This window comes from Neolamprologus multifasciatus, chromosome 12 (assembly GCF_963576455.1).
Source record: "Neolamprologus multifasciatus chromosome 12, fNeoMul1.2, whole genome shotgun sequence".
In the NCBI taxonomy this organism is placed as follows: Eukaryota; Metazoa; Chordata; class Actinopteri; order Cichliformes; family Cichlidae; genus Neolamprologus; species Neolamprologus multifasciatus.
In genome coordinates, this window is record NC_140450.1 from 33,150,852 (window position 1) to 33,178,396 (window position 27,545).

Here is a 27,545-nt window from a genome sequence, read left to right on the forward strand (position 1 = left end):
CTTAAATAAATATCTTGTATTGCCTATTGCATGTGTGGTTTCCCGGTAGTCCTAAATCTTACTGAGACATAAATTCATCTACATCCCTGTAAAACTGTTCATTAATTTCATTGTTTTGATCATCAAACATTCGACCCCTTTTTCCAGTTTCTAGAAGAAAAACACACGCAGGAATACAAGCTGCTTAATTCTGCATCTTGTGTATTAATATCTGATGTCCCTGTGTATTTTTATGCCTCTGTGTGTGAACCAATGTGTAGTCTTACAGTATTTTACTGTTGAAGCTGCCAAAAGCTTATATTTATTCCAGTAATTATAATCTTTAATGATGACATTTTTCTTGCCAGAAACACAGATAATAAGAAATGCTGTTTCCCCGCCTTAATCCTTGGCAGGAAGTCTAAATATATGCAAAAAAGAAAGAAATCTGCATTATTTTTCATATCAAATATGCCCGAACATGCCAACTGGACAGATTCTTGATAAAATACTTATATGTTACTCTGACCTTGATGCATATTTAGATTTCATATGCAGTGAACCCACACACTCTCTCTGTTTGCACTCATGCTTCTGTATTCACACACACACCTCCACACAGTTGTCGCAGACGCTGCAGTGCGAGCAGCGAGGCGGCCTGTAGAAGTGACAGGTGGCGCACCACTTCATCCGGACCTGAATGCCCTTGATCTCCACGTTCTTGTAGAGCGGTGCCCGGAAATCATCCTCCTTATCCTCGTCCTCGTCCGCTGTGGGTGAGAAGAAGACATTGCAAACAAACCCAGAAAGAGACGCGTGGTCGTGCTTTATGATTCCGTTTGACAGGGACACACGGGAAGCGCCTCAAATGAAGCCCACCCTGCTGTTAGATGTCTGCAGAGAGCAAACCCGTGACCTATTCGGTGTGCTTTGAGCTGATCAACTGTGTGACTTGTGTAGAAGAGACTGCCTGGCTTTATTTCGCACAAGTTTAGACATTCTTAAAATGGATTTGTTTTTATGGGAGTTAGACCTCAAACCCTGGCAGAATTATCGGTTTGCTTTATCTGACATAAAAAGATAATTAAACCCGTAGTTTGCAAACTGCAGTATGAGCTTTCCCAGTGTTCGACTCTGCTGTTGGATGAACTGCAGCTGTTAGCCACAAGCAGAAATGCAACGCCATACGCAAAGTATTCTTTATTGTCTATGCAGAGAGAAAAACAGAACAACTCCTGCAGCTGAGAGCTTTTTTGTTTTGTTTTTACTGTGGAGCTGTACTAAAGCGACACGCCTTTCAACTGATCAAAGGAGCACATTTGATCGATTTGCATGAAACTCCAACTTCAGAAAATAATTTCACAGTACAGCAATAACTGACCCGGGTAGCTGAGTACACGCATGCAGAAGGAAACCAAGCAAGAAAGAAGCAAAGGTAGAGCACAGAAATAAACAGTTCCATAGCGGGAGATTGCTCTGCTATTACGGCTCTCGAGTCGATTCAAATAGATTTTGAAGCAGAGCTGCCTGCCAAACCAGCAAACACAAACAGCAGTGAGGCTTGCATCTCCTGTGACAGATTCTTTCCTCCAAATGCTCCATCCGAGCTTGTTCGGTGAACAAAGCACTGGCCTGTTTCGTACAATCTACACCGCCTTTGTCAAACTCAATTCTATTTTTGCATGAAACTCAGGAAACAAATGAAGTATGACCTAAAATATACAGTTTGTTTTTTTCATTTTAAGCACTAAAGACTAAGGCACCTACATCCAGTCGCACAATATTAAAGTCACTGACAGATGAAGTGGATGGCACCTATCATCTCAGTCTGTTAGGAAACATTGGGTTCTAGCATTGACCCACTTAAGCATTGCTGTAGACTAAATACAAACTCCTCTCCTTAATAAAACAACGCACCCCAGTGGCAGCCACCTTCCCCTGACACCTGCCACTCCAAAACCTTTTAGGATTGTTCTCGAGAAAGGCAACAAAGAGCACAAGGTGATAGCCCACATCCCTGTCCTACTGAGCGTCCTCGAGTACCAGCCACACACAGCAGAACGCCCCCTAAAATTCTGTGTCTGGGCTTCAACACAGGGAGTGCAGAATTATTAGGCAAATGAGTATTTTGTCCACATCATCCTCTTCATGCATGTTGTCTTACTCCAAGCTGTATAGGCTCGAAAGCCTACTACCAATTAAGCATATTAGGTGATGTGCATCTCTGTAATGAGAAGGGGTGTGGTCTAATGACATCAACACCCTATATCAGGTGTGCATAATTATTAGGCAACTTCCTTTCCTTTGGCAAAATGGGTCAAAAGAAGGACTTGACAGGCTCAGAAAAGTCAAAAATAGTGAGATATCTTGCAGAGGGATGCAGCAGTCTCAAAATTGCAAAGCTTCTGAAACGTGATCATCGAACAATCAAGCGTTTCATTCAAAATAGTCAACAGGGTCGCAAGAAGCGTGTGGAAAAACCAAGGCGCAAAATAACTGCCCATGAACTGAGAAAAGTCAAGCGTGCAGCTGCCAAGACGCCACTAGTTTGGCCATATTTCAGAGCTGCAACATCACTGGAGTGCCCAAAAGCACAAGGTGTGCAATACTCAGAGACATGGCCAAGGTAAGAAAGGCTGAAAGACGACCACCACTGAACAAGACACACAAGCTGAAACGTCAAGACTGGGCCAAGAAATATCTCAAGACTGATTTTTCTAAGGTTTCATGGACTGATGAAATGAGAGTGAGTCTCGGTGGGCCAGATGGATGGGCCCGTGGCTGGATTGGTAAAGGGCAGAGAGCTCCAGTCCAACTCAGACGCCAGCAAGGTGGAGGTGGAGTACTGGTTTGGGCTGGTATCATCAAAGATGAGCTTGTGGGGCCTTTTCGGGTTGAGGATGGAGTCAAGCTCAACTCCCAGTCCTACTGCCAGTTTCTGGAAGACACCTTCTTCAAGCAGCGGTACAGGAAGAAATCTGCATCCTTCAAGAAAAACATGATTTGCAGGATGCAGGACAATGCTCCATCACACGCGTCCAAGTACTCCACAGCGTGGCTGGCAAGAAAGGGTATAAAAGAAGAAAAACTAATGACATGGCCTCCTTGTTCACCTGATCTGAACCCCATTGAGAACCTGTGGTCCATCATCAAATGTGAGATTTACAAGGAGGGAAAACAGTACACCTCTCTGAACAGTGTCTGGGAGGCTGTGGTTGCTGCTGCACGCAATGTTGATGGTGAACAGATCACAACACTGACAGAATCCATGGATGGCAGGCTTTTGAGGGTCCTTGCAAAGAAAGGTGGCTATATTGGTCGCCGATTTGTTTTTGTTTCGTTTTTGAATGTCAGAAATGTATATTTGTGAATGTGGAGATGTTATATTGGTTTCACTGGTAAAAATAAATAATTGAAATGGGTATATATTTGTTTTTTGTTAAGTTGCCTAATATTTATGCACAGTAATAGTCACCTGCACACACAGATATCCCCCTAAAATAGCTAAAACTAAAAACAAACTAAAAACTACGTCCAAAAACATTCAGCTTTGATATTAATGAGTTTTTTGGGTTCATTGAGAACATGGTTGTTGTTCAATAATAAAATGATTCCTCAAAAATACAACTTGCCTAATAATTCTGCACTCCCTGTATGTGTGAACTGTTTAAGGAGTTTTATTATTTGCAGCTGATTGTATGTATGCACTTACAGTGTGATTCTTTATCATCTTTTTATGTTAACTGCCGTGATGTTCAGATACATTTCATTAGCTCTGAATGCTTGTTCTTGAAAGACTGCCAGTGTGAAGGCCACGTAGAACATCATTCATGTTCTAGGTTGTAATGCTCAATTTGTTCTTGAGTCACTTTTTTTCCCCAGCGCATCGTCAGCATATGTTTTTGTCACATGTTCATCCTTCACAAACGGGTGAACTGTGCATATTTACAGGACATGAAGCTGGCAAATTAAACACAGTGAAGGAGAAACATTTTACTATTGTGGTCAGTGATGATTGGCTGTTAGTGGGCGTGAAATTATCTTTGCTCTTTGAGTGAAAAAATGAACACTTGAAACACATGCCGTAGCCTATGTGGACAAAAATGTTGGGTCACACCTCTTAACCCTTTAAGACCTACCATAGAACCAAGTCCGCCAGAGCTTATATTATATTTTTACATGCTGTGGAGCCATTTTTGGGAGCATTTCAAGTTGCTATACATCAATACAACCATTATAGCCTACATTTTAATAATATGTATGAATTAAGTGCATAGTAATTACATAAATTGCAAAAAAGTGCAATAAACTACAAAAAAATTGAAAATCGTTTTTGCTTTTTTTAACATATATTTCTAGTTAGAGAAATTTAAGAGGCTTATCCCTCAAAACTGTAAATACAAAAAAGTTGCACAAACTAGTTTCCCACCACAGGAAATTTATTTTGAGTGTCTTCATAGTTTTATTTTTGAAATACACAGATTTTTATATACTGCAGGAAAAACGAAAATAAATATTATGATGCAAATTTGCAAAAAAGCAGCATATGCATCAAAATAAACTATTTCCAGCAGTGCAATATGAGTCCTAAGCATCCCAGAAACGACACAGAAAGTCATAAAGTCAAAGATAACTTTTAAAAACACCAGTATAGGCTCATTGAGGCCCGGACGGTAAAAAACTACATTTCCGCGAAAATGACGTCACTTCCGGTTTCGGCCAGGTCATGGCGGACATGCGATAGTTCGTGCTGACTTCTAATCCAACGTAGGAAGTGTTATGAACAGCTGATCGGATCGGCAAAGCGTGTTTCTGGAATATTATGTTTTTGTTGCTGCAAGTGCTTTTTATGCAGTTTTTGCAAAGCTATATGTGGAAGGAAACTGTGACCGAGGACAAGATGATGGCATAAGATGTAAGTACAACTCCTCAGGTTTCATATGCAAAAAAATGTATTGTGCTAGCTTACGTGGTTGCAGAGCTACCGGGATTTAAAAATAGTTACGCAAAACAGAGCATGCCCGCTTCGACCGGTTTTAAAGGGTTAATCTCTGAATTCAGGCGTTTTCATTGCAAAGTAGAAGCGTTAAAGAACCACAGCAACTCAGCCACGAAGTGACAGAACATATAAAGTTGCAGAGCGGGCTCACAGAGTGCTGAGGCTTATACTCCAGAAAAGTCTCAGCACTCTGTTGTCGCAATTACTGCAGACTTCCAAACTTCCTCCGGCATCAACAACAATACAAAAACTGTGCATCGAGGTGTTGTGTTTCCATGGCCAACCAGCTCCTGTAGGCCTAGTACTTCAATTCAATTCAATAAAATTGCATTCAATCCATGTAACACCAAATTACAATAATAGTCGCGTCAAAGAGAAAGCCCCAAGAGTCAAGCGACACCCTATGAGCAAGTACTTGGTGACAGTGGGAACAATCCACAACATTAGCATTTTTATTGAACTTTCAGTTTCTTTCTAATTGTCTTCAGGAAAATGAACTTAATGACTGCAAAGCCTCATTAGCCCCAGTCGTCTTTTTTGTCCATCACCTCAATTAGTGGCTTCCTCAAAAAAAGGTGCTGTCAATGACCTCAATCTGCACTTTACTTTTACAGTCTTGATGACACATATATTATTATTTGGCTGACAAATATAACATCAAGTGCTTAGAAAAACTCATCTGCCACCAGTCTATAAAACACAAGACAGCTGCCATAGAAGGCTACAGTCATGGGGAGGCGGCTAACTGGCACTATACACAACCTATTAATCATTTCCCCTTTATGAGCAGGAAAGACTCTCTAAAGCAAGGTCCTTATCATCAAGAAGCAAATTAAACATGTCCAGGGATGGGTGAATTCATCAATACCCACTATGGCTGAGACTCAGGAGTCTGCCTGCATCAGGAGCAGAGGTCAGTGCAGCTTGTTTGACAGGCTGAACAGCTGAAAGATACTTAATACACCGCGCAATATGAAGGCTCGTATAACCTCCAGCAGTGCTCTGCATGTGAAGCTGGTAGACTGTAAGAGGCAGATAATAGGGTAATGAAACGCTGCAGGGTGGTTCTCTGATAAATGTGGTGCTATAAAAAAAAGAAAAGAAATAAAGAGCAGCTTCTAAATGGGGACTCGGCAGAGTTTAACCATTACTTACATGTAGCACTTACATTTATGTGCACATGCTTTATGACGGACACTAATGTTTTAGATGGCAGATAAATATTGTAATAAGATTTTGCTTAGAAAGTTTACAGGTCAGACTGTGATCAAAACATTTTCAAAGCTCCTCGCGTCGGTACAAACCTCTGGGGTAAACGCCAGGGTCCATGAAGGTTGCCATACTGAAGTTGGCCAAGACGAAGAGGAAGACCAGTCCATTGTAGAGAGGCACAGCGGGCGAGATGACTTTAGTCAACCAGGGGCACCTAGAGACACACATCGAGACAAAGACAATCAGGATCCTTCCTGTGTGTTGAGCAGCATGTCGTAACAAACATTTAAACAGCGCTGCATTTTCATCAACCGTGCGTTTCCCCTTCTTGTCTTCACCATAACCGCGTAAAAAGTAACAGCAAAGGTAAAAGTGTTACAAGAAAACAGACTTTCCCATGAATGAGCCTCTATTGAGTAACGATGCAGGGCAGTGTCTAACAAAATGCCTGTTTAACACGAGTACATAAAAGCCCGATGAGGAGGATTTGAAGTGCTGTCTTTGAACTCAATTTGTATCTTTCTGTTTGGAAATAATTCTTCACTGAAAAAGAACTATTGTTGATTTCTTACTATGCGGCTCCACTCAGTGCACCACTTTACAGTTACGTAAGTTAGGCCAGACCTTCCCAAAGTGTGGGGCCCGCCCCCTAGAGGGGGCGCAGAGCCATGGCAGGGGGGGCAAGGGATGACAAGGAGGAAAAAAAAAACAAAAAAAAACCGCTTGGACTCTGCTAGCACGGGGCGCCTACAGAAACGCAAAGCAGGAGATGAAGCATCGCTGAATATGTTTCCAAACCAACTTCATTCTAAGCCAAAGACTAAAAAATATGGTGAAGCAAATCTTCCCTTTGGCTTCACCTGCACAAGTGCCGAGGTAGGTCTCCCTGCAGGATTGGTTTTCCCTGCGTCTGGAGCAGCGCTGGGCTCTTCAAATCACGGACAAACAGGATCCCACATTCTTGATTTTTACTTCACAAACACTTGTTGTAATGACTAACTACTCCTGACATTTTGGAGATGTTAGCTCTTTATACAGTAAAGTTACAGCGGGATACAAATAACATCAGGCTGATCCTGCCACGATTTGTTCCCCCGGTTCAAATCATGGACAAACAGGATGCCACAGCTGTTTATGTTTTTAAACCTATTTTGCACAGAGAGGCATTTTTTGAAAAATGTATTGATAGCAATGTTGAATATTATTACACATGAAAAAAACAACTACATGTAAAATAATCACATCGTGACGCCTCTGCCTTTGTAAATGGAGGGACAGTAACTGCGTGTAAAACCTGCAGACAGTCAGATTAACAGTATTTTGTCTCTGCAATTCTGCAATTTATCTCATGTAAACAATAACGTGGCGCACAGGGTGCCTTTTTCACATCACCCCGTGACGTGATTAAAGGCACATACCTTTGACGCTGCGTGACGAACTCTGTATTCCTCGTCCACACGTAAACGCAAAAAAGGATTTTTTTAAAAAATCTCAGTTTTCGGTGATTCAAAACGCCGTTTCCGTGTGGACGAAACAGCTGCGTGTTCAAAAATACCTGTGTAGGTGCCGACGTAGCGTAAAAGAGTTAGTAGTAGGGCTGGGCGATATGACCCAAAATTCATATCTCGATATTTTTTAGCTGGGTGGCGATACAAGATATATATCTTGATATTTTTTTAAAGCCATAAGTTAAGAACAAAAAGAGAGTTCTTAGTTACACTGTGTCCCAGATGTCACACAGGCATTTTTATTTACATACAGCATAGATTTACATGACGAAATTACTCAAAAATAAATGATCAGCATTCATTAGATAATCATGCTCCATAAATAAAATAAAACAATGTTGTTTTTTCACACAATACGGTAATATTACGTTGAAGCACAGTACGTATCACTCCGCGAGGCTCCAGACTACGGTAGCCGTAATGCTCCGACAATCCATCAAGCGCTGCATCTCCGTAGCTTACCAAAGTCGTACTAAAACATTTTTTGACAGATTGCTGAGCGCCGTGTAGCACATAAAATCGGTTCGCGGTCAGTAAGCACAACCAGAATTCATACATAAAGCGCACTGTCAACTTTTGAGAAAATGAAGGGATTTTAGGCCGTGCAGCCCCTGTGGGCTGTCGTTAGCGTGGTTAGCTCGCTAACACGTTGACGCCGTCCAGCCCCACAACTCGCTAACTGAGATTTGCCGTGTCCATATTGTTGCTGCCTGCAGGTGAAGCTATGGGGGAGGAGGGGGAGTTGTGTTCAGTGAAGGAGAGGTGAGGCCGAGTAACGTTGCGCAGAGACAAAAGTGGACGAAAGAGAGGCAAACTTGTGGCTATGTTATAACGTAACACAGACTATCTCGATATAAAGGATATTGTCACATCTTATATCTCGCATGAAAATATATCGATATTTTTTAAAAACTCTATATATCGCCCAGCCCTAGTTAGTAGTTTATTTTCTTACTACCTGTAATTTATTGAAGTTTACTTGTATTTGCTTAATTGTTTACTAAATGTTTGAGGTATGAAATAAACCGCAACGGAGCAAAATATGGGTGTGTGGTTGGAGGATGTGTGCGGTGGGGGGGGGAGGGGGCAACATTTTTCTTGTAAAACAAAGGGGGGCGCAGCAAAAAAAGTTTGGGAACCACTGAGTTGGACTTTAGTGACTCACTACAGTCTAAGTGCAGCTTTTTCCTGCATCAGCTTGTTTGAGCCTAAAAACAATCAAAGCTGACAAAAACCCCAAACTGGTTGAAATCTTCTAAAATCTTTGAAACTCTTGCCTTTAATAGTAGCTACTGTTCAATTAAAATAATTGAGTTTTTGGCACAACAGCTGATGTCTTACTCATCCACAATGAACTTTAAACTTGATGTAGTCTGCACTGGGATCTGCTAGCCAACAAATGCATCAGCTAGAAATACTCCAGCCTCAACACTCACACCCAAAAGCCACCACTAAAAATATTCTCACCAAACCTCGATGAGCAACATTTTGCATCAAACCGACCTTCTCCACCGCCTGCAAATTATAGCTCAATAAGGGCTGTGACACATTCAAGTGTGGAGACACCTGAGTAAGACTCACAGCTCTGTTCAGTCACCTGCACTTAAATGTCAAGACACTGTGTGCTTCCTAGGGTGTCACGATTCAAGCCGACTGCCTCTCTGGAGGTGAAACGCCATCGGAATGGAGATGTGTTAACACCTACAGCTGGACACACCGCAGAGACCCTGCAGGTCAGAAACTCACAGAGGATTCATGAATTAATGAAATATCTCACAGGGTTGGGGTGTGGGGCTCTCACTCTAAGTGATGACTAATACACTCACGGCCGGCTGGCACACGACTCAGATACAAACACTTGAATCTCCAAACATGCCTCCACAGCTCATTGTGATGTCAAAAACTCCTTCCTGTACTCGTGCCCCAAGATCAGCTTCAATCCATTTATCTCCTTTCCCGCTCTGCTGTTGCTTTGCTGAATTATTCAGAGCCATGGCTCTACAAAGGACAGAGAAGCGCTAACGGGGATGAGATGGCCTTTCACACATCCAGTCCTCTTCAGCTTTGTTAGAGCTAGTATTGGGTTGATCCGCCCTCACTGTTGCATCATATTACTGTCTATAACTAGATGTCTAGTTGAAGTTTTCAAAGTGGCCACAAAAAAAATTAATAATAAAATATATATATATATATATATATATATATATATATATATATATATATATATATATATATATTATTATTATTATTATAAATTTTTATTTTTATAATTTTTTTTATTAATTAGGGGTGCAACAATACACAAAATTCACGGTTCGATATTTTTGATACAAAAAAAATGTTCATGCTTTTTTAATTTGTCATTTATTAAAATTATAAATATATATTTTAACTCAAAAGTACAGTTTTTAAATTTAATGTTGCTGAAACAACAAAGTAATAAAAAAATAAATCTCTGATCAAGAAATCACTCATCTTTGGAAAAGAGAGTTTATTACAGAGAAATGTCTCTTTCCAAAATAAAAGCTATACTATACGCTTCTTCTGGGCTATATTCTCAGCAGCATATTAAACATATCAGGTCCCCATAAGGAGAATCATGTGCTAACGGCTGTCTAAATGACTCGGGTAAAGTTTGTAGCATGCGTGCTTGTTGTTTTTGTCTGCTTCCACTTGTCTTTGCACTAGGATGATCTCGGAGTAAATGTGCAGTCAAATTCGTTGTGTTCCCACTAGTGCTGTCAGCGTTAATCTGAAATGACGTTAACGCCACAACACGGCAAATCTCCGTTAACGAGCTACCGGGATCGCTGTGCGGGGCTGGATGGTGTCAACACGTTAACAAGCTAACTGCGCTAACACACTAGTTCCCACCCATGTACTTGAGCATTGCGTGGCACATCCAACATACTGTTTTACTTTTGTCCATGACGCGCTTACCTTCAGGGTCATACGTCACATGAAAACCAAAATAGTTCCAAACGCCAGATCTGAATGAGGGTGGGGGAGGTTCAATTTGCCATGTTGCAACGAGCTTAGCTTCTGTCTTGCTAGCTTGCGCTGCGCTCAGTGAATCTGCGTTCGACTACTCCACCTAGACTGTACTGTCGAGCGCAGATCCACTGAGCGCTCAACACAGACAGCATCGTCAGAAGGAAAGTTGATAAAATAAATTAAACATTTTGTATTGTTCATACATATGTGTACCGAACCGAAAGCACTGTATCGAACGGTTCAATATCGATACGAGTATTGTTGCACCCCTAATATATATTACATCCTAAAAGAGCTGACACCTAAGTTAACTTTACCCATGTAAAATCGGAAACAGGTGGAGCGATTTATTGCGACATGGAAATGCAGGATATAAGGCAAAGTCTTACAAGGGACAGATTTTTGTTCCTGCTTATTCTCTGAAAACACACATTGCACATATCTTCCTTTACAAGACAATAACATCAAAGTACATCTCAGCAGAACTGACATTCACTCAGCACACTGCAGTGAGTCGTACTATGCTGTGTCAACAAGTGCTTAAAAAAATTGATCAAAGAAGAGAAACGGGACGCAGCCCCACAGTCTCCCGAAATCCCAATTTACTCGCCTGTCAATGGATCATGTATTTTTGTGCAGTGTGTGATACAGTGGAGTCAGATAGGAGGGTGGGGGGTGGTGGGGTGGAGTGCAGCTGACAGCAACCATTTTAGGAACCTGGGAGCTGACAGCGTGGGAGGAAAATGTGAGTGAAAGAAAGTCTAATTAAGCACACAGACATTGGTTAATTGTGTAGGAGTAACAAATAACAACGGAGTGCTTATCAGCCCTGCGTGGTAAGCAGTGTTCACGCTAAGTGTAGCCATGATACTTCAACTGAGGCAAATAAATACAGAAATAAAAATGTCCACAAAAAATAGCTTGGATAATTTGTTAAACTGAAAGAGCTTTTTCTGCCAAAAGGGCAGTAAAGTAATGAGTTTGCTTCCATCGTGGCTTCAAGTCCAAAAAGGAAGAAAGTCCAGGAATCTTTTCGATAATTAAAACTACAGCAAACAGGAGCTGGAGAGCATCCAGGCCGATCGGCATTTAAAACAGCAGTTTGCATGCGAATACCTCACAGACACTGAGGTGCAGAGTCAACGTCTATACCAGGGAGTAAAAATTCAAATCATATTTCGTCTCGTGACTGAGACGAGGATGAAAAGGGAGATAAAAGCACAGGATTTGGAAGAAATAGCCCACAGCTCGCTCCCATGCTGGCAGAGCAGCTTGCGGTCTCCTCACTAACCTTAGCCAGATCGATGAGCGCTTTCACAGCAAACATCTTCTAAATCACTTCTACTACTACCATTACAGGTCCCATCCATGCATGCCTACTTAAATGTAAATCCACCCGTCATTCCTCGGGTTACACATGTGATTCTCCTGCTGAACAGCAAAGGAAGAAAGTCTGTAGGAGGCAGATTGCAAGCTAAAATTGCACCTTCCCCTCTGCTGTCATACATTTGCATTGTTAAAGTGCAAATGAGCTCTTTAAATATGACTCACGTGTTTGGTGAACGATTATGCAAACGACCTTGGGGTGGTCAGAACTACTTGGTGATTTAATGGAACCAAACTGAGACGTGAGCAAAAACAATTAGAAGTGTAGAGCTGTTGTTTTCTAAACCATAAATAATTACACGACACGAATTACCGCACAGTGCCACGCCGCTGCGTTAGCTGTCACAACTCATCCTCGCTGTTGTCTGGATTCACACTGTAATTCAATCCAGCTGAATTCAGTGTTAACAGTTTAGTAGGAAAAAAACGAGGAATATTTGGAGCATTTTCCAGACTTCAAAATCCCAATTTTATCATTGTGAAATCACTGGACAAAAATCACATGTATGCAAAGCTCAGCGACAACTGCTGAGTTGTTCATTTGATCTATATTTGCATTAAAAAGAAAAAAAAAAGGAGACAGAAAGAGAGCTGTGCAGCTCAGCTGCCACTTTGTCAAACGCATGTGCTGAACAGAGCAGAGGCCCCCACGTCTGCAGACTCTACCACGTTTAGGCTGCATCATTACTTGATATGTGCTTTTGACAAAATTATGTCACTATGGGATCATCTTATCTTAATGACCTTGTAGTACCATATCACCCTATTAGAGCACTTCGCTCTCGCTCTGCAGGCCTACTTGTTGTTCCTAGAGTATTTAAAAGTAGAATGGGAGGCAGAGCCTTCAGTTTTCAGGCCCCTCTTCTGTGGAACCAGCTTCCAGTTTGGATTCGGGAGACAGACACTATCTCTACTTTTAAGATTAGGCTTCAAACTTTCCTTTTTGCTAAAGCATATAGTTAGGGCTGGACCAGGTGACCCTGAATCCTCCCTTAGTTATGCTGCAATAGATGTAGGCTGCCGGGGGATTCCCATGATGCATTGAGTTTTTCCTTTCCAGTCACCTTTCTCACTCACTATGTGTTAACAGACCTCTCTGTATTGAATCATATCTGTTATTAACCTCTGTCTCTCTTCCACAGCATGTCTTTTATCCTGTCTTCCTTCTCTCACCCCAAACAAACACAGCAGATGGCCCCGCCCCTCCCTGAGCCTGGTTCTGCCGGAGGTTTCTTCCTGTTAAAAGGGAGTTTTTCCTTCCCACTGTCGCCAAAGTGCTTGCTCATAGGGGGTCATATGATTGTTGGGTTTTTCTCTGTATCTATGAAGCGCCTTGAGGCGACTTTTGTTGTGATTTGGCGCTATATAAATAAAATTGAATTGAATTGAATTGAAAACAACGAGGACAGCTTGAGAGTGCGTGGAGGTGGATTTGCTCACAGAAGGAGAAAGTAAAGACGCAAATGTTGCGATGGTTTTATGGAAGAAAGTCGTGAAACCCAAAATGAAACTATTTTAATAGATACACATCATTTGATAATATACTGATATACAAACGTAACCAAAACTGTGTGTAACAATAACAATAACAACAGAGTATCTGATATCTATTGGTGGGAAACAGCAATGGTGACGATAACTCAGCAGTCTTTTTAAAAGAAAAAAAAGTATAAGGGAAGAAGAAAAAAATCCTGGACACAAATCCTGTCTTAAGAAAACCACAGGCTTGAGTCTGTTGATTCAACACAAGCTTAGTGAAACACTTTTTGAGGTAAACCCCTAAAATCCAGAAAACCTCAGAGGGTAGGAAAAGCCACTGCAGTCTTTGTCAAGTAATTACGTGTTTGATGAGGAATTTGATGATTTTTACTGGTCCATTAGTCACAGTTGAAGCTTGAAACAGTGCTGTGACAATCAATCACCTACCATGACAAGCATCTATATGGTATCCACTACATATCCTAAGGCTATTTGACTACTCAGATCTATCTGTCCCTCATTTTCCTTCTTTTGGATCACAGCAGAAAAAAAAAAAAACCAGCCTTCCCTTTGAAGTTGCTGTAATCTGCTCTTTTAGTAGCACTGGGAGAAATGGAGGGCAGAGTCTGAACAACCATCAAAGAGAAAGCTGACTGAATCCAGAGAGCTTTGGGGACTGATACTGAGAGGTGGCACTTTTCTTTGTCCAACATGGACATTTTTAAGACGCGGTCGCCTGTGTGAATGTGAATAAGACGGATTAATATGCAGAGTACGTCTGTGATTCATTCACAGTAGTAAACCTGACAGAAACTGACTTTTGATATTTTAGGGCGTCAAAATGTTACAAGTGATAGATGTTCACTACATGAACAATAAAATACTTTAATGTCGCCTTTTATCTGGATCTCAGAGCCATCATGAACAGCGAGTCCTCGCTGGAATTACACCCGTAATGGTAGAAGATGCTGCTGGGCCAAAAGGAACACTTACAGTAATGTATTCAGCTCCTGCTGAGAACACCAACCCATTGATTAGTTCATTAAGTCTCAACCCAGCGGGACACACGAGGGAGGTGTTCTTGTACTGACTGCCTACTGAGATCCAGTGATCCGAAATCCATTGTAAGGCTGGTATCATTTCACCCCCTAGGAAGGAAATTTTCATTATGACTTAAAAAGAAAGAGAGAACTGTAGTCTTGAAGGAAATTAGTGCGAGAGCTTGATCTCAGTTGTTACATACATGCCATCTACAATCATCTCCCCAGGACCTCAGTTCCCACAATCCATCACAGAATCCCACCTGCCAAACCAGTGCCGGTTCCTTCCTCCTATGCAGTTTCTGTCAGACTAATTTTCCTCCTCATAGGTTTCGTGAACAGCACCATAACTCGCTTCTAACTCCCGTAGGAGCTGCCAGTCACCAACACAAACACATCCCTGAAGCTTTGTCTTCACACACAGCGGCAGCGAGCCTGTTGTCAGTGGAAACACAAGTGTGTTCACTGCAGATGTTAAGCAGGACGGTTTGAGAACTCGCAGACCGAGCGGGTATCGTAAATTAAACTTCCTCTAACCCCAAGTTTGTCCTTCCTTGCCTACAAACTGCAGAGCAGCCCAGCCTCGCATTTAGAGTATGTAGTTAAATGTAGGTCTAGTCGTTGCTTTTAGCATGACATGTCAGAGAAATTGTGAGTAGTAATCACTGCAAGCTTGCAGAGGCCAAAGTGAAATCTTTGCATTGCTTTTTTCGTCTGACCAGTTGGTCTCCATTCAGAATTAATAACCGATCCTTTTGTACAAGGGGAAAAAAAACATGACCGGATTTCTAAATATGATTTTTAAACTGTCCTCCCTCCGTGTGTTTGTGAGCTGGAGGCTTACTGCTCCTTGATTGGCTTCCCCACAAACTCTGTAAGCAGATCTGAGTCTTAACCGAGACTTAAAGTGAGCAAGTCAAACAACAAACGTGTGGTCTTCAATAGCTGACTTTAAAAAATCAATTAAAAAAAATATATAGTCATCTGTGTTTAATTTTATTTATGCTTATGAGGCATATAGAGTTTTGCAAATTAATACTAAAGACTAGAAAACACACTTCAGTTGTGTTTGCTTCTCTGGAGCCTCGCGGAAAGGTCGCCTTCGCTCTGAGCCTAGAGAGCAGAGGTGGAAGCCGAGCAGCCGCGGGGTACACCGTTCACCATCTGCATGCTCGGAGCCCAGCGTGCATTTTCATGGCTGCACAAATGCTTCGTTTGAAATCAAGTTAAATGCTTTTCACCCCTCAAGCTCCCCTTTTACATTTGCATTACATTACATTTGCATATTCACAAATCCCATTTTGATTGTTTACAGAAAGACGACAGCAGGAAGGCTGCCCAGCGCAGAGAAGCACAGTATCCAAACCAGCTTACAACAGTAAATTATATCACGTTATAAATAAGCATACTGTGCAGCGACACTATTACAAGCGTCGCCTGACTCCACACGTATAAGGCTCATGCTAAAACGCATGGTTTCATTTCATATTTATATTAAAAGAGCAGTGTAATTCAGCATTTATGACTAAGTGCTTACACTCATGTTTCAGTGAAATGTGACTTAAAAGAATAAAAACAAACAAACAAACATTTGAAAGTCATCCCTGGTACAGTTTCCAGATGATGTGTGTAAGCATTTTGTAGGGGCAGATGGAGATGAATGAAAATATTTTCATATGGAAGAGGAGAAAAGAGACAGTGTGTGTGTGTGTGTTTGCCTCATCTTCACTCTTCTGCCCACTCGCTGTCTTTGTATTAAGAACAAAACCATTACAATACTTTGTCAATCTCCCTGTTAATTTCCCCAATAACGATTTTACAAGTACTCATCTTCCCACAGGAAAATAACAAGTCAACAACATGTGCTCTCATAATCCCATAAATTAAATGCGAGTCACTTTTCCTAATGAAAAACTTTTGGCAACGACATGTGTACCAAACCGGCACAAATCATGTGCATGCATTGGATTGTGTGGGCTGTCCACGTGATGACACATGGGTGGCTATTTTGTCGTTATTGGGTGTTTTCTTTTCGGCACCCCTTGGGAAACTGGAAACCAGTACAGTGCCATGGGTCATTTGTTATAAATGAGGCTTATGGGGCCAAAGAAACAGAGGCTTAACAAGAGAAGTGCTGTAACTATGGGTTATTTAGAGAGTAGCAAAGTGTATGCATGTGTGAGTGGCTGGATACTGCTAACATAGACACTCCAGCTTCAAACAACCATTGGTCTGCTCACTCAGTTGCCAGGCTGATATGTACGGAGGGAAAGCAATGTCTCAAGAAGTTTGCTTGCCCTGCGTCACATTCCCAGCCGCTCTTATTCCAAGTCTCAAACATGGCAGCCTGCAAGTGTGGCCAAGAGTTTCAAGAGTTATGACGCAAAGAGGCGACAGACAGAGTCGTTCAGACTGGTTTGTGGCCTATTTTCAGATAATTAAGTGCTGGACCATTAGTGTTGTACAGTCGATACAATGGGAAGGATGAGTTGCATCCATCTTTTACAGCCAATGGCATGAGAACCACAGGAATTTATTGTGTTTATCTGACATTCAGTTTATTTATAATGTTGATAATTCAATTCAGTTTAATTTTATATATACACATAGCACCGAATCACAACAAAAGTCGCTTCAAGGTGCCTTATGTTACAATAATGGAGAGAAAACCCCAACAATGAGCAAGCACATGGCAACAGTGGGAAGGAAAAATGTAATTTTAACAGGAAGAAATCTCCAGCAGAACCAGGCTCGGGGAGGGGCGGCTATCTAGCGTGACTGTTTGAGTGTGAGGGGAGGGGCCAGGACATAAGACACACTGTGGAAGCGAGCCACAGATTTATAGTAACTGATGATTAAATGCAAATTTGGGTGTAAACACACAGTGAGTGAAAAAAGGTGATGAAGAAACCTCAGTGCATCACGGAAAGCCTCCAGAAACCCAGATGATTCATGGTCACCTGATCCAGCCCTAACTATACGCTTTATCAAAACGAACACTTTTAAGCCTAATCTTAAAAGTAGAGAGGGTGTCTGTCTCCTAAATCCAAACTGGGACCTGGTTTCACAGAAGTGGGGCCCAAAAGCGCCGCTCTCGTTGGATTTATTACCTCAGTCATAACTTTGCAATGTTATGTAATAATATCACGTATTGTAATGATTTCAAGTCTTTTCACTCGAGGATTATGTTCTTTTTTGTTGTTGCAGCACTTGAAGATACTAGTGCTATCAGTGAGGATAAAGATGCAATTGAAAGCTCAGCAAAAGCAAGTGAGGGCCTTTGCTGAATTTGAACACTGAGGAGAGTTTGATGTTTAGCCATTTTAAATGAACCAAATGAGGAAACTCAATACATCCTGCGTTTTATCAAACTTTTTTCGCTGACAGAGGCCAGTCAGTGCTCTTTGGTAAATGCAAATGTATTCGTAGCCAAAGCAGAGGGCAGCAATGCCAAATCCCTTCCAGCACACGGCTGACTCAACAGTTCTAAGAAGAAGCGAGGAGGAGATAAGAAGATCTTAGCTGAAACCTGAGGAGGTACTCCAGAAATACAGCAGCATCGACAGAGACACACATGCAGATAAACAGAGAGCAACACAAACAAACAGGCACAATGCAAAAGTCAGATAAAGCCCGAGCTTTGTCCAAGTTTTAGGAAGCAAGACGAGGTCTTAATGCACAATGTGCCCTCTCCTCCTCTCTCTAACCGCACCCTCTATGGCTCTCTTATCACTGTTGTGGCTACTTATCTCTGTGCGCCATCTGCAACGTGCTCCATCCACACCACTGAGGTCAGTGCAATTCTCCTTTCCTTTCCCTTCCTGCAGGAAGTTGAGGCTAAGTTAGGGCTGGACGTACACACACACACACACACACACACACACCTCAAAGAGAACACAGCAGCCTTCTTAGCCCGCCGGAGATATCGTGTGGAGGTGCTGGAGAGTTTCATGAGGAAAACAGGACACATTAAAAACACAAATACACTGTAACACATGGCTCGAACTAGAACACACAAACAGTAACATCAGCATGATGCAAGTCCTGCCATGTTGTTTGGGCTGAAGCCCAAAACAAACACCGGGCTTAATATTATATATATATATATATATATATATATATATATATATATTCACTTCCAGGAAATAGCCGTTCCAAACCGCTGATGCATCTGGTATCTTGGCACAGCAAATTCTGCTGTATTTGAAATCCACCTTTTGTAGCTGATAGCTTGTCTGCCCCTGCAGAGCCCATCAACCTAATGAACTGTTCATCAATCACTTTAATACACACACACACACACACACACACACACACACACACACAGACACAGAGGAACTGGCACAGAGGTTGGCAGAGATGAATGGGACTGGTAATAAAACAAGAGGGGATGTTCGCACATACACATCCTCCCTCACAACCGAGGGTTCGGGTTAATCTGGTTAAGTTTTGAGTAGAGATGGACCGATCCGATATTACGTATCGGTATCGGTCCGATACTGACCCAAATTACTGGATCGGATATCGGCGAGAAATAAAAAATGTAATCCGATCCATTAAATATCAAAAAAGCACCTCACAAAACTTGCTACTTGTCTCATAACCGTAGCACTTCGCAGCAGTGTGCATCACGTGATAGAGCGGCTGTGTGTATTTGTAGCCTTGCTAGCAAACCAGCATTTCATCTCCGAGGAAGTTTTCCCAGAGAGAAGTAAAGCAAGTGTGTAAGTTCATCTCTGAATGTTTGTAAAGCTTATGGCGCGACTGCCTCTCTCTCTCTCTCCTGCTGCTACTTCAATAGTGAAACTGATCAATGATCAGCTGATCGGCTTTTCTTTCGCGAGTCTGTCTCTCTTCTTAGTTTTTGGCCCACTTCTCACCAGAAAGAGGAAACCAGCGGCTGAACAACAGCAGCACGTTTAAGCTTGATAAGCTGTTGTTAGAATTTATTTATTAATACTTTCTACACCAGGATCCTTTTCTAGCTGACGGCTGGTAACTGTGCAGGGGCGGATCTAGCAAAGTTTAGCCAGGGGGGCCGATAGGGCATGAACAGGGAAAAGGGGGCACAAAGACATACTTTTCTTTCTTATTCTCATTTAAAATGTCTAGCTTTTAATAAATAATTATCTGACTCTTACACCCAAAGTTTTAATCTGATGTAAAATATATAGAAGTTCATTACTGTATATAGTAACTGTTAAGTCTAATATACCCTAGTAAGCTAGTACTTTTTCCTTTGGGAAGATACCATCTGTGCAGTCTGCAATTCTGTTGAAGAAAGATGTTGAATCTATTTAATTATTCTTGAAAAATAATTTATTTCTGTGCATTTTCCCCCTGCATCAAATTAAATTTGATTACATCGATTAAGCATCATGAGGTGGAGGGTGGTTCCCTTTTTTTTTTTTTTTGCTGGGAGTTTGCAACCCTATTAGTTAGGTTGCTTAATATTTCTGCTAAGGACTCTTTAAAATACCAGAATAGGGAGGATGGAGTAGGTTTAAGGTTATTAGTTTGATCAGTATTGCTGAACTATAAAATATTTTGGGCGCAGTGTATTTTTTACATACAGGTATAACAGAATAGCTTTAGTGTTGTTATTTATTTAAACTTGAGTATGAACTTATACAAAATGCAGCAAGATATTAAAAAAAACGTTTTATTGATTAAAAAACACACTATATCGGATTCATATCGGTATCGGCAGATATCCAAATTTATGATATCGGTATCGGTATCGGACATAAAAAAGTGGTATCGTGCCATCTCTAGTTTTGAGGGAATTAGCTCAAAGAAACCTGTGCACAGAAGCTGCTCAGAGTGATAAAATGCTCCTGTGGGGAAAAGACCTAACACTGAACATTTCTTTGTTTCAGGTAGTGTGGCAGTCCTCCTTGCAGCCATGTTTCTTGCATCCAGTAGCTTATTTTTGGTGGGCAATGTTAGTCAAACAGCAAAAAGTGAGCCCAATGCAATAGGCAGCTATAGCTAAGAGCTGTCTGCTAGCCTTCACCTCAATCTGCATCTAGTAGAAATATGTGGTATAATAGTGCGGTACCGTATGGTAAAAACTATCCTGAATATTTTCTTCTATTATTTTGCTAGTCTGTTAAATAGCACTACTAAACAGATGTCTGTTTCTGGTACAGTTTACAGATGCAGCATCCTATCAAAGAGTGTCTCACCCTGGTGTCCAGATATGCCAACTTCTAGGTAAAACACTGACGTTTCAAAATGCAGCACCCAGAAACCAATAGGGGTTGTCACAGTGTCCATTTTAGCCACCATAAGCTACACTTGACCAGCAAAAAGTGATCAAAGGAGTTATTCTTTAGAAATTTAACTATTCTTTTCCACAACACACCAGACCTCAGAGGCAGTAACCAAACAGATTCTGCTTAAAGTATAAAATGCCAAAGAAAAGACACTAACCCAACTTAGCAGTGATATTGTAAAATGTAACCACGTCCAGCCCACATATTCATGGTAACATAATTAACGTCTTCCCTGTGTTCTGAATGTTTCTCTCTGGAGCTCCCTAAAGCTTCTTTCCATTTCAATATGTGCTAAATCAAATCCAGTCTCAAGGCTCAAAAACTTTGGCTCTTTCATTTGGAGCAATATGGACCTTTTGCTCACCTTTAACACATTCGAGGCCTAAAGGCATTACTGGACTTTCCCAAATATAATATTTTGGGATATTCAGCCAGAGTTGGAATATTATTGTGTGGATGCTTTAAGGCATCCACACTATTGTTTTCCTGTTTCTCTTTATTCTTTATACTTTATTATTATTATTCTAGTTGCCACTTTTTGTACTTTTTTGGCACTTAACTACTTCCACAATTTTCAGCCGATTTTCACCGTTCAAATTTTAAACTATTTTGCTATTTCTGCTAATGTGCGCTATGACTTTTGCTATTTTTTACTATTATACTTTTTAAAATATTAAGCTTTTTTCCTTTAATTTGTCCCATTGAAATGAATGGAAAACTTCCAAAATTCTGCTAAAACTTGCTTGTTTTTGAAACTTAACTACTTCCTCATACTTTCACCTAGAAAAACCATTCAAACTTTAAAATGTTCACAAATTATTGGGCTATTCATGTATGATTCAGCTTTTTCATATCTGTTACCATTTTCATCTTATCCCTCTTCAAGTTTTGAGTTTCATCTTTGTGATTTTTCACAAAATACATGGGTTGTTATGGTTGCTATGCAGTTGGTTCTAAGTGAGCCACTTTAAGTTTCGCAGTCTTCTCTTCATGTCCGAACAACTTCTTGCTACTTGCTCAATCTTCACTCAACCTCCACAAATTATACATCAAAACGTAGGTATTTTTGCTGGCTTTCAGAAAATGTCATTATCATTATTGTGGGATTTATAGAATTTTGGCAAATCTCCTCAGACCAACACAAAGTCTGAAAACTCTCCATAGAAAGTCAATGGAAAGTTTGTTCAAAATCACCGCTTGATTTCTGTAATGAGAGGCATATTCGAATCGTCATATCTCCTTAACGAAGCGACGTTGAGACATGAGGCTTGTCCCAGTATATCTTCAGACACTCCTGACGCTCACAATTCAAGAATTATTTTCTCACCTATTACTGTTCTGAGATGAGTTAGACTTGTTTGAGGGTAGGAAATTCGTCCTTCGCTCAGATTTCTTCAGATTTCAAACTCTGGAAATGAGGCAATTTTTTCTCTCGTCATATCTTTTTAATGGATTTCCACAGAGACCTGAAAATTTCCATGACTGTTCACCAAAGCCTGCTGTCTCTTACGGTGAAAGAATGATATCGATACTCCAAATAGATTTAGAGTTACAAAGCGTTGTTTGAGGGCAAGTCAAGGCAGTTTTCGCTTAGCCTCTACTCAATTATGGTGCATTACAAGTCAAATATGTTTAATAATTCATATTTTAATGATAAATTGTCAACACTTTAAGATTCCCCCATCTCTTCTGAACAAAACGGTGTAAGAATGACCGTTCTAGCCCCTACGGTTAGGAAATTATGGTCATTTGTTTGAGTTTAGTCCTCACTATGAGAAATAGACTGCAAAAATCCTGTCTCTCTGCTGTGTGGCTGCACCTGTTTTGGCGGGAAAAAAGTACACAGCCTCTCTGATTGGTGGATTCAAATTTAGCAGCTCCCAGGCTGCTTGACTGACCTAAAAACTTGCTTCTCTCTCTTTCTGTGTGTGTGTGTGTGTGTGTGTGTGTGTGTGTTATAGTATTTCTAAATTATAGTATTTTTGCTTTTCATAGTATTTCTGCTAAATTATAGTATTTCTGCTTTTTATAGTATTTCTGCTTTTTATAGGATTTGTGCTTAATATAGTATTTCTGCTAAATTATAGTATTTCTGCTTTTTATAGTATTTCTGCTAAATTATAGGATTTGTGCTTTTTATAGTATTTCTGCTTTTTATAGTATTTGAGGTTAATATAGTATTTCTGCTTTTAATGGGATTTGTGCTTAATATAGTATTTCTGCTTTTTATAGTATTTGTACTTAATATAGTATTTCTGCTTTTTATAGTATTTGTACTTAATATAGTATTTCTGCTTTTTATAGTATTTCTGCTTAATATAGTATTTCTGCTAAATTATAGTATTTCTGCTTTTTATAGTATTTCTGCTTTTTATACTATTTCTGCTTAATATAGTATTTCTGCTAAATTATAGTATTTCTGCTTTTTATAGTATTTCTGCTTAATATAGTATTTGTGCTTAATATAGTATTTCTGCTAAATTATAGTATTTCTGCTGAGTTATAGGATTTCTACCAAATCATAGTATTTCTACCAAATCATAGTATTTCTGCTAAATCATAGTATTTCTGCTAAATCATAGTATTTCTGCTATTTTTTGGCATTTGTGATGAATACAGTATTTCTACTAAAACATAGAATTTCTTCTATTTTATAGGATTTGTGCTGAATATAGTATTTATGCTTAATTATAGTATTTCTGCTAAAACATAGCATTTCTACTAAATGTAGTATTTCTGATCAATTATAGTATGTCTACCAAATCATAATATATCTGACACAAGCAGCATCTATGTGATTGTGTGTGTGTGTGAAATCTAATATACTAGATTTCTAAAAAAAAAAATCTAGTATATTAATATTTAAATTTACATATATTTTTTCACATTTTCAATGCCAATTTTGTGTAATGACGGAGTTGCCCACTACCCGTGAATGTCTCCTTTTTACGTCTCCTGCTGACTCCTGAATCTCCGCCCACTCTCTGGTCGATCCCTGCCGGTAAGCGCTGCTACTCTGTCTCTCTTCTCTGAAATGAAATGTCTATAAGCTGTTTGAGTGATTTACTGAGTTGTTGTTAGTGACTTATAAAGCCAGTCGAAGTATAAGTCATGTTTAAGTAACACAATGGCTGCTTTGTTAGTGAAACGTTGTAATTTTAGTATTTAAAAGAAGTGTTTGGTAAGCTAGCCCTAACAACCAAGTGCTAACGCCTAGCCTAGCTCCTAGAGGCCCAGTGTGAAATTAATATGGTTCATTTGATTGTTTAATACAGTTAATGTGTTGTATTTGTTTCATTCGGTGTGTTAGTGTTTCTGAGTCTCTTAGGGAAGCTCAAGTTACTTCTCCTCTTCACAAGTCAGTCAGTTAAAACGGCCTCATTCTTTAGGTTGTAATGTAATGAGCCGCCATTTTAGAATCACTGATTAGCTGCTGAAGCAGCAGGGTCGGCAACTTCAAAGGAGCCATTTTACCGCCTCTGACTGAAAGCCGGGAGAAAAAGAGTCACGTGCCTGTGCGCGTGTTTGTGTTGTGGGTTAATTAACAGAAGGGAGAGAGAGAGTGAGGATAAAACACATAATATAAGAAAATAACATTTCTTAACAAGAAGAAGTTGTTTTTAATTAATCAATTTTAGTTTTTTAGTTAAATTTTAAGAACTGTTTAACAAACACTTGTTTGTGCAGTTTTTTTTTTTAATATATCCAACACCTGCAGCTCTGTTTAACTTCTCACTTTGTGAAAAATTAATGAAATATAGGCCACCTTCAAATAAATAAAATGCAGCAGTGCACCATTAATATTATAAATATGATATGTAGATATTTAAAACAACAGCATATTAAATGATACTAAATGATACTGTGTGCAGATAATATCTTTAGGAAGCAGAATTTGAATGCAGACCAACTCAAATGTTGAAGCCTACAAATATATCATCCAAGCTTTCATTTATGATTGCTCATGCTTTGAAATTGTGATGTCAGAATTTGATAAAGTGTGCAGTGCTAGGTGTAGCAAATCATTGCTTATTAAATCTATTGTGTTATCTAATAGCACCAAACTAATAGAGCTATCACATAACTGAGAAACTTGTGTGGTTTATTGCAAACGGATGAAACCACATTTTACCTTAATGAAGACAGTAATCTTTAATAAGGTGTAGAAAAAAGAGGTGAGTTGTTTGTTGCTGTGGTAAACAAAGAAGTGTACTGAATCTTTTGGACTACACAGAGTGATGCAGTATTGACTGTGATGCTGATTTGAGTTGTCTCATTCTGTGTTTTTGTGCTTTGTCTTTTGTTACACAGAGTGAAAGAGATCTTTGGTTTTGCCTTTGCTGGTAAGTAAACAGTGATTGTAACTGAAGCAGTATGAACCTGGCATTGCGTAGCACATTTGGCAACTTACATACAGTAGTATGACTTTTTGTGATATGTTTCCATTTACTGATTGGCAAAAACACAGGATTTGTGAGCTGTAGCAGCAAAGCCCCCCCCCCACACAGAAACTCTTGACTGTCCCTGAAAATGTCCCTGAAGTTTAATAGCCCATTTATGTATGATATCAATTTCTTATGGCTTAGCAAATCCAAACATAGCTAAATGTCAGTTGTTCATTTTCTCCTTATGTTTGTGGATTTAAGTAGCAGACAAAACAATGAAAGTGTTTTAGGGGAGTCAGTATAAGTGGTTGCTCAAACACTTAAGAGCTGCACAGGTATTGATCTATATTGTCTCTCAAATTCTGCTGATGTATTACATTAAAGTCAGAACACTGTAGAAGTATTTTGCCTGACTCGGTATAAGTAATAGCTTTAACAGTTAAGCAATAATAAAAACGAAGAGAACCAGAGGTGTGAGTGGACATTGTTAGGTACATTACAGCCATTGTGTCGAATTACTTTATTACTTATTTAGTGAATATAATGTGTTTTAAAATTAAATAGAAATGTTGCCAAAAAGGGACAATTTTAAGTAGGTGGCCTAAAACTGTCTGCTCTAACCTCAGTGTGTTGGTTTTGTTGGACCATATAATATTTACAGTAAGTGATTGTAGCAGCACATCTTGGTGTAAGTTTATAGACTCTGTTTGTTTTTATTGTGTTAATAGAATTTGAATTCAGGCCATTCAAATTCTATTGCAACATACATAAATATTCCTAGCAACTGGTACAATGAAAGGAATTTTAAGTTTAATATTTTAAGACATTTCATTTCACAAAACATTCTGCACCTCTGTTATTGTAACATGTCAGTATTTACATGTATTTTAGGATTTGCATATTCATATCAGACTAACCAAAACATGATGAGGTTTTCTGTTGCTTCTGATTAAAATAATTACTTTGTATTTAATGTTTTTAACCTGAAAGGACATTAAAAGTTTTGGTTTTTCACACTTTATTAGCTCTGACCTGTTGTAGAAAATGTTGGAGCCACAAGGCTTCTGTGTAGGAAATATTTGGTGTGTCCTGCACTTGTGCCAACAAATATTGGTGCCTGTTCTTTGCATTTCTGTAGTAATAATGCTTTTATTACACTATTACACTACTATAGCCATGTGAGACACTGCAGTTCAATTGTCTCCTCTTTAGACTACAGTAAACTTAAAAAAGCTTAAAGTAATTGAGGATTTTACTAGTTAATTTGTGTCACAGTAAATTGGATTGTGTGTGAAGAGGCTCAACAGTCTGAATCATCAAACAGTGATCTGATGAATTGTTTCTTTTCTCTAGACTGCTGATCTGATTGTCTCAAGTCTGGTAAGTAAAGGTTTTTCTGAGGTGCAGTGCTGGGAAATGTTTCTCATTATAGGAGATTGAGTTTAGTGCAGTGAGTCAGCACAGCTCTTGGCAATCATCAAATCCTAGAAAAGTCTATGTAAATATTTCCAGACTTACAGATCTCTCTTATCATCATACTACATTTTTAATTAGGCCCTAATATCGGCCATGCTAAGTTTATTGTAGATTTAGCGGAGTGTGTATTAAACATGCCCCATATTTGACTGAAAAATGTAGAAACTGCTGTATAGGAGTCATCTGTCTCCAAATTTTTCATTTTGCCAAAAGTCATACTGAGTAAATTATTTTTTACTTTTATGTTAACGGCTCCCCAGACATTATGATATACTGTTGTACCAGGTAAGTACACACAGAAACGGGAATTTGAGACCTTTGGGCATTTAGGAACATGTTGAGTGCATGTGAAGTGTTTAAAGCAGGTGGTCTGAAACTGTCTGCTCTAACTTCATTGTGTGGGTTTAGCTTGACCATATAATGTTTATAGTAAGTTACTGTAGCACCACATCTTGGTTTACAGACTCTGTTTGTTTTTATTGTGTTAATAGAATGCAAAAATGTCCTTAGAAATGTTCCACCACCATATGTTAAACATTTTCATTCAGTTGAATCTAATAATGTACTGTACAACTCTTCAGTGTGTAATGATATATATGTTCTGTATTTTTTGGACTGTAAGGCGCACTAAATTCTAAGGCACATTAAGCCAAACAAAACAGATAAGTCAAACTTTATTCAACTCATTTACAATAACTCTCAAAATTGTTCAGTTGTAAGACATAAAATACAGAACAATACACTCACTTTTCAGGATTTGTGGATTGATGAATGTGGATTGATCAGTTTGAAATCTGCTTCATAAGCAT

The 27,545-nt window shown here is 39.6% G+C and overlaps 1 protein-coding gene across 2 annotated transcripts in view; it reads right to left on the reverse strand.

Annotated features, from left to right (window-relative positions):
* The window catches only part of zdhhc8b (zDHHC palmitoyltransferase 8b), a 94,960-nt gene that overhangs the window by 13,623 nt on the left and 53,792 nt on the right, over positions 1-27,545 (reverse strand). The window contains exons 2-3 of one of the 2 annotated variants that reach the window (XM_085179350.1): positions 6,283-6,404; positions 592-749 (exon numbers count right to left, since the gene is read on the reverse strand). In XM_085179350.1, coding sequence (XP_085035476.1) covers positions 592-749; positions 6,283-6,404 — 280 coding nt within the window. The other variant, XM_085179351.1, reaches the window with a different exon arrangement.